General features: G+C 59.8%; 2 protein-coding genes across 2 annotated transcripts; both read left to right on the forward strand.

The window, feature by feature from the left end:
- Positions 1 to 165: 165 nt before the first annotated feature.
- On the forward strand, positions 166 to 7,152 carry BBBOND_0207370 (membrane protein, putative; the record flags this gene model as incomplete). The annotated part of the gene is made up of 1 exon (XM_012912314.1): positions 166 to 7,152. The coding sequence occupies one exon, from the start codon at positions 166 to 168 to the stop codon at positions 7,150 to 7,152; it is 6,987 nt and encodes a 2,328-aa protein (XP_012767768.1).
- A 32-nt stretch (positions 7,153 to 7,184) lies between these two features.
- BBBOND_0207380 (hypothetical protein, conserved) lies at positions 7,185 to 8,180 on the forward strand (the record flags this gene model as incomplete). Its single annotated transcript, XM_012912315.1, has 2 exons — positions 7,185 to 7,721; positions 7,794 to 8,180. 2 exons carry the CDS (start codon positions 7,185 to 7,187, stop codon positions 8,178 to 8,180), a joined length of 924 nt encoding a protein of 307 aa, XP_012767769.1.
- Positions 8,181 to 8,454: the final 274 nt, after the last annotated feature.

Genomic DNA, 8,454 nt, shown 5'->3' on the forward strand with positions numbered 1-8,454 from the left:
GCGCGTGTTTTGGGCGCGTTTTAGCGCCGGTGTGTGGCTGCGTCGGCAGCAGCATTCGCAGCGGTGGGGAGCTGCGATCAAAGGCATTATGCGAGACCTGTTTTGCGCAGTGTCCGAATTCGCAGTGACGCCGCAGATGCCGGCAGCTTAGTGCGTTTTTTAGCGATGTTTGCAGGCTGGTGGCTGCTGGCGCTGTTCGGCGCCTGCTCGGCGGCCGTCCACGCCGCGACCGGCGGCAGCGGCCTCACGCTGACCCCGGCGCAGGTGCTGTTGCCCTCCACGTCCTACTACGTGGACGCGGGCGCGCGCGAGCCGCTGAAGGTCCACGTTCAGGTGCTGCTGCGCGTGGAGCCCCGGGTATGTGTGAACTGGGAGGTGCAGAATCCCGAGCTGCTGCGCCTGTTCCCGCCGAATAACGAGGAGAACTACATCGAGTACTCGATAGTGCCGCTCTCGAGCTTCGGGGAGGGGTGCTCCAGCAGCATCTGGGCCGCCTCGCTCCCCTCGGCGCTCCGGGCGCAGAGCTCGGAATCCGGCGCGCCTCTGAGGAGCTGGGTCTTCGCCTACGAGGCGTCCACGAAGACGCGGGCGGGCGCGGAGGTAGTGATATCGCCCATGCGTTCGATTCAGTTCGAGACCCGCAACCGGCGCATCTCGGTGAACCAGGTGGCGACGCTGAAGATTGTAGGCCACGACGAGTTCGCCAACACGTTCACGTCGTTGGAGGGGATCCCGTTCGAGGCACAGATCGAGGACCCGCGCATCATGGAGATCATAGACCTGCGCCACGACCCGGAGGTGGCCACTCGCGCCCGCGTCTCGCTGCTGGACAAGCGCGACCGCTTCGCCGTATCGCAGGGGTCCACGCTGACGTCGGACGTCATTGTGCTGCAGGGGCGCACGGTGGGCAGGACGCGCATATCCGTGCGGGTCATGCTGCCGGAGTACCGGGAAATCGTTCTGAAGGACGTCGAGTTCACCGTCTCCGACTCGATCGACCTTGAGCCCGGCCGGCTGGTGCTGCCGCCCGGCGCGCAGTTCAAGTTCTGCGTGCAGAAGATCAAGCCCCAGTCGCAGATAGATGATACGTGGGACCCCACGGTGGACCTGACCAATTATCAGTGGTCGGTCGCAGGCGGCGCCGGGCAGCTGGTGAAGCCGGACGGCACGCTGACCACCGGCAAGGCCGGCGGCGTTGACTTCCGCGTTATCCTGACCGACAGGCGCAACTCGGAAACATTCGTGAGTGATATCAGCGTGCGCGTGCCGCAGAGCCTGGGGCTCTCGTACGGAGGGCTGCAGCAGATGTTGGATTGCTACGCCACCAAGGGTGTGGACATCGCCGATACGTCCAACCTGCCGCACAACAGCCTGCTGGCGCAGCTGCAGCAGCAGGTGTATGCGGGCTGCCGCGGCGGCATGCGCTGCGGCCTTCGTTACCTGGCCGCGGCGGCGGGGGCCACTCCGCCGGCCTACCTGCTGCTGGGCCGCAGCTACGTGTTCGACGTCGGGATGCGCGACAAGGACGACACCGCCATTTACGTGGCGGAGGGGTACTCCTTCAGCTGGAGGGTCGAAAATGCGGCAATTGTGGGCGTGACGCGCTCCCCCAACGGCCGCTTCGTCGTGATCACCGCCCTTGCCGAGGGCGTGACAAAGGTTGCCGTGGAGCTCGCGGCCCCCAGGGTCAGCATCGAATTCACAGTGTCGGTGACGGACCCCGTGCACCTGCTCGGGTTTCCCGTGGAGACCATCGACGTGCCCAACCAGCAGGGGCTGCAGCAGGTGCCCCGGTCGGAGCCGCTCGTGGGCAGCACCAGACCGCTGGTCGTCCCCCTCAACGAGAACGCCAAGCTGGTGGCACGCGGAGGATCAGGCGAGTATCTCTGGCATGTGGATGATATCGGCATGTGTTCCACCAAGCAGGGAGTTTTGCGCTGCAAAGCGTACGGATCCACGGTGCTAACGGTGTCGGACCGCTTGAACCCGGAGAACGTGTTCAAGGTGCAAGTGGTCGTCCAGCGTATGAAGCGCCTGGAGCTGTTGCCGGCGCAGGTCCACGTGGAAGTGGGCGCAACAGCGCAGTTTCGCCTCTCCGCATTTGCAGACTTGGCGGACTTGGCCCCCGTCTTCTCGAAGAGCTGGGGCACCGCATCAGGTGAGGTTGGGCGCTTCTACAGTTGCATGCCGCTCACGTACCAGGTTGAGTCGGCCGCCAATGCGAAGCTGAACTGCCGCGTGGAGCACGACAGGTTCATGTTGGACCTGACCAAGGTGACGGAGGAGCCGTTCAGCTGCGGGGTGTTTGCGTACCGCACGCTCCACCCCGGGGAGTCCGAGGTCTCGGTGTCGCTGCTGCACGAGGAATCGATGGTCATGACGGAGCTGACTGCGAGTGCCAAAGCGCTGATCTATGACCGGTTGTCGCTATCCGTCCACCCGGAGTACAGCCAGTTCCCCTTGAAGACGCCACCTCAGCCCTTTATGAACGTGTCGCAGGCCATGGCGGACCAGTCCGTGTTTGCGAACGTGCCCATCGGCGGCAAGGTGCGACTGGTGGTGCGCGGCGGCCCTCCGATGCTGGCGAACGGTTTGGTGGTGTCCACGTGCAACCGGAGCAGCGCCCATTTGTACGTCGATAAGGTGGATAATGCCAGGGAGGGCATTGTGAGTGGGCGCACGATGTTCGACGTTTACTGTGTGGCCGAGACAGCTGGCGACAAGGTGTGCGTCCGCGTCGACGGCGTGCTCCGCAATGAGTACACCATCAGTTGCCGACTCCCCTCGTACGTCGAGATACACCCGCTCGTATCGGCCAACAACCAAACGGTGCGCGACAACCTGCTGCACTGCAGCGGCTACCCGGCCAACTGGGAGGATGGCGATGCAGTGCCAACTGGTGTCTTCAGCAGCGGCTCCAACCTGTGCTACAAGGACGAGTCGAAAACGAAGTGGCAGATAAAGACTAATGCCGACGCCATGCACGCGTTCCGTGCCGTAGTGTTCGACGCTTTCGGAACGCCGCTTTGCCCCAGCCACAGCTACAAGGTGCACTGGAGCGGCTCCGCGGCCGCGGGTGCCGCCAAGTCGGCTGAGCTGCCCTTCCAAAAGATCGACGGGTCGATGTTTGTATACGAATCCACCACGCTGGCGGATAGCGATATCGTTGCCGACCTCGAATGGCCGGACGCCCTCGACCCACGCCACACCTCCGCGGGCGCAGCCGCTGTGTTGAAGCCCAAGTCGGTCACGACCCAAATCGCAGCCAGCAAGATGTGGACCAAGAGCACCAGCAGGCGCGGCGGCTATCTGCTGTCAACATCGCTGCGCGTGCAGCCCACTCTGCCTCACGAAATACTGATTGGAGCGAGTCGCACGTCATTGACGCCTGCGGAGAAGCGTGTCAGCATCTTCTTCAACCCGCGGATGAGGTACCAGTTTGCAGTGGCACTAGGATCGGGTAACTACGTGGAGCTGACTGCATATTCGGAGTCTATCAAGCTGCAACACAGCACGACTTTGACTTTCAGTTCAGCTGCCGAGTTCGCCAAATTGGCCGCTGTCGTGGACGGGGTGACGAACCTGTCCGACCCGCTAGACCTGCAGAAAAGCGTAGCACGGTATGCGAACACCGCCATGCCTCCGATACCAGTCAAGTACCTCAACTTCACGTGCCCGCAACCGTGTTCGCGTTCTCTGGATATTGTGGACCGTAGCCAGCTGGGCCAGCAGACCAAGACACTCATCATCAGCCAGTCGCCGGTATCCAAGTTGCATATCATGATCACCGACATCCCGGATGTGGAGAACGGCGTTTTCGAGGATTTAGACGTGCTTTCGAGCCTGGGAGGTGGCATCAACTTGCTTTCGGTGAAGCGTCTCTACCGCGTGCACGCAGTCGCCCTCGACGGCGATGGCGTCCCAATGTCGTACGCCTCACTGAGCGGCCTCAAATTCTCCGTGTGCAGCAGCAACCTCGTGAAGTTGGAGCACCCCAAGGACGTCGGTTTCAAGGCCATTGGTGGTGTGATGGTTATCCAGTGCCTGGCTGAGGGCAAGTACACCGTCCGCGCTGAGATCAGGAACTTCACGGGGACGACGGAAACACCCGATGGCGTGCTGGTTTCGGATTCCTTGGAAATAACGGCGTACAGGGAGACCTCGCCGGTGCTGGCATCAATCTTGATGATGCCCAACAGTGGCGAGTTTCACCTGTCGATGCTGGACGGCGCCCTGTCACGCTCCATCCCGCTCCAGACCGCGGCGCTGGAAACGTCCGACGAAACGGTCCTCCAAGTCGTAACTTCAGGGCAGGTTGGTGTGATCCGGGCAGTAAAGCCTGGTACGTGCACCATGACGTCGTACATCGCTGGCGGCACCAGCTCACCTTCGAAATCGGTTACCCCGGTTACGGTCGCGATGCCGTACTCCGTGGCAGTGAGCGGCCCCAGCCAGATTCTGAACGGCAAGAGCGTGGTCCTGTATGCGAAGGTTAGCGATTACGGTGGCCGCCCCTTTACGCCAATATTCGTCCTCGGTTCATCGGAGTCCGCCACCAGCTCGTATTGCGCCTTCACCTGGAGCGTGTCGGGGCATGGGGTATTCTTGGAGGAAGGCGAACGCACCGCCACTGTATCCGGTGCGGGACGCGCTCGCGTGACCATGATTGCGACGTCTGCGGGTGCGATAACGGTAGCGCTGCGTGCGTCTTGTCGCAACCTATCGGCATCGGGGACGCTCGAGCTTGTGGCGCCGAAGTTCGCAGTTGAGAGTTTAGTTCCCTCGAGCGTGTTCGGTTCACACTTCTCGGATCCGATCATACTGTCGCCCAACTCCACGTACGAGAGCCTGGTTGGCGTGGTTGAGCCCATAGCGTCCAGCGACGTGGGCCTGCTCACGGTGGATGGGACCAGCGGCCAGACCACGTTGAAGACCGAATCGAAGACCGGGCACGTGCTGCTGAAGACGGCCGACAGCTACGTTACTCATGTCCAGGTGCACGAGGTCAACCAGCTGCACGTGCACAGCTACGGCGTGCAGTCGAGTGAGATAAGCGTCCTGAAGAGTGGCAAGAAGGAGCTTACCGTGCAACTGAAAACCAGGGACGGGCGGCGTATACTGCCACCAGTAGATTTGAGGCTGAAGTACATGCTGAGTAACTCCTCACTGTTCAGAGTGACCTTGTCAGGCCACTCGATTCATGTCGCGGCCAACTCTGCTGATGGATGCTCGAGTCTCATGGTGCTGCTTGACGAAAACGATGAACAGTTCACGGGCACCAACATGGTGGTGGACACCATCCGTCTGTGTGTGGTGAACGCGCTGACTCCGCAGGACGCGCTGGTGCTCAAGGGTTCAACTGTACGCTTCCTCGCTGGCGACAGCAGGACGTTCAGCGTCCAAATGCGGGGGGCGCCGCTGGCGCATGCTTACACATCTATGGAGCATCAGGATACGCTGCAGTACTACCAAGATGCAATACTGTCGCGTATGGATGCGCTTATGTCGGACCTAAAATCCGACCTTTCGCGCGGTCTGATTAACGTCTTCAGGGACATTGGTCTGGAAGAGTCCGGTTGCGTTGACAGCCTGGAGATGCATCAGCCGTATCTGGAAGCATCGCAATATGTTAACGGCTTGAAGCCGTTGTATGTGTTCCCGTTCTCGATATGCCGCGAGGTCGACAGTGCTACCTTCACTGCCAAGCTAACGGCTTTCCTGCAGGAGTTGGGCCGCTCAGCCGATAGCGTCTTTTCCATGATGGAAGGTGGAGTCTCGGCGATCTCGGATAATGCAACCAGCGGAACCGGTGTGATGGGGATGCTGCCATCAACCAAGAGCGGTCAGAATGCGACATCCGGGGAGGGTGTCAATGCAGCCCAACCCAGTGCTGTAACCGGCAATTGGACAGTAGACGAGCCAGATATTCTGTCGGTAAGCGACTCACAGGGTGTGGCTCTGGCTGCCGGCAGCACCGTCGTCAAGTACAGCAGCGAGTATATGAAAGGCGATTCCCGGATAACAGTCTTCGAAGCCGTCACCAAGGTGGAATACCAGCACCTGGCAGATTCCGCAGTACGAGCGAATGCGACGAATATGAAGCCGGTATTTGGCACCACCATCGCGTACAAGGAGTTTTATGAGCCGTTTTATGTGGTCTTCAAGGCTGCCACCGCTGGTGGTTCCTACCTGCACAACACCCTGCAGGTCGACTCTAGAGTTTTTGCAGTTTGTGAACTGGTTTCAAAGGAAACATGGGTGAAGGAAGTATTCGGTTCGGAGGCGACCTATGTGGTGGGATCGAGCGCAACGGAGTTTTTACCGGCCTGCCGGATATCCATCCGTAGTTTCGGCGGTAAAACCGAGTGGAATAAGATGCGCAATGTACTCAAGGGTGCGTCGGAATCAGCTTACGGGTTGAAACTAAAGGTTGCTCTGTATTCGACCCTGCCGTCAGATCACAAACCACCCGCCCTCACGCCGTCAAAGCAGCAGTCGAAGAAATCGACGGCTACCGACGCGGCCGCCGCCCAGCCGTTATGGGTAAGCCTCCGCAAGGTGGACGCGCTGCTGTCAGAGCAGTCGTTCGATTGGAAGTTGCCCGTGTTCGCTCAATTCGTGGACTCGGTTGGTATCGCAATTAGTGACGTTTCGGTGGAGCCAGGTAAGGCTGTCGCCATTTCAGTATACCCGCATTACTCACGGTGCAAGCTGCGCGTGGATGGCTCGCATTACAAGCTTCGTATCACCGAGCACCAAGGCCTGCTCTGCAGTTTCGCACTGGAGAACGATGGTATCGTCGAGCCTTCTAGTGTACAGCTCGTCTGCCAGAGGACCGTTGCAGCCACCCTGAAAATTTCGCATCCTTCCGTCGCGCGTCTCGAAGTACCGACTTCGGTCGTCACGACGGAGGTGAGGACGACGTACGGCGTGGATTGGATGCTGATCGTGTTCACGGCCTGCCTGGCCGCCGGTCTGGCCTACCTGATTTACACACTCCTTCACCGCCCCGATATCAGATACTACGAAACCACGGAACCCATAAAGATCGAGCGCCGGTTGCCAAACGTCTTCGAGAAGCTGTACCAGACCGACTACCACGGCTCGACGTCTTCCACCAGCGTGCAATACCAACACCGACGACGCCTGTAGTGTGTCGCTAACGAAAATATGGTTACATTTCTATGGCTGTGTTTCGATTATTAGAGGCTGTTAGTGGCGGCAAAGGTGGAGGCAGCGGTTCGGCTGTCGCTGCCGGCGGCCGCTCGCAGGACGATGGCCCAGGCGTTCGTCACCCCGTGGCGGCGTCTACCGACAATCCGGACGGCACAATCGGCGCCGACCAGCGCGACACATCTATCAGTATGGAGCAGGATGTGACGCCGTCGGATGGTCTGGATGAAGTGGACGTGATTCGAGAATTCTACCTGTCAAGGCTAGGCGAACTGCCGGCACGCCGCTCTGCAGGCGGCAGTCATCCTCGTCGTAATCGGGTCGCGGCTGGCACAGGGTCTCCGAGGACTCCACGCAACGGCGAATCGGATAGCCATGTATCGGCCAGCGACGGTGTTTCCGTTGGGGTCCAGGCAGGCGCCAGCGATGGCATACACCTGTCTAATGACCATGCGCCCGGCATAAATCAAGCTTTTGTGGAAAGTGTGGACGCGCTAAACGGGAAACTGGAGCAGTACTATCGGATGGTGAACGAAAACGGTTCTTGTGTAGGTGCAATTGGTTCCAACGACGCATTGTCACGGATATACCTCGATCCATCAGGTTCTCACTGGCCGCAGCCTTCGGAGGTTTTGGGAATAAACGAACCGTCCGGCAGGCTGGCTGACGCCATAAAGGCATTGGATCGCCGTGACTATCTGTGTCGGCAGATTCTGGCGGTGCAACACTGCCAGCTGTTGGCGTACTACGGCGGCGGCATGTATGGCGCAAATTCGCAACCCGAAACTCCTGCGTCGGCCGACCCCTATCGTCCAGATAGTGTGTCGAGAGGCTTTAATATCGCAAACCAGCAAAGTACGGATTCACGTGAGGCAGCCGTTTCGGGCGAAGCAACCCCCTGCAAGCGCATGGTTCGGCGGGATAGGACCCAGTCGGAGGAAATTGCACGCTTGCGCCGCATGGTTGAGCTGTATAAGAACGAGTTATCGCGTCTATACGACCGCTGATTGGTCGGCCGTGTGGAAGGCTGCGTATGTGATGGCGGTTGCGGCCCACGGCATGGACGGTGGAATCCGCCGCTGGCGACACAACAGCTGGATTCACCTCATACGCGTGCTCCATGTTGATTGTATGAAGCGATGAGCACTCTCTGTTAGGCGTCGCGCGTCCGATACGTCGGCCTTTAGGCGTGCCGTTCGCACAGGTTACTGCAGGCGACGCGAAACCCGCATTTCAACCTTCCAGCGTAATTTATAAAGATGTTTCATAAACCCTTATTAG

The sequence above is a fragment of the Babesia bigemina genome (assembly GCF_000981445.1).
Source record: "Babesia bigemina genome assembly Bbig001, chromosome : II".
NCBI lineage: Eukaryota > Apicomplexa > Aconoidasida > Piroplasmida > Babesiidae > Babesia > Babesia bigemina.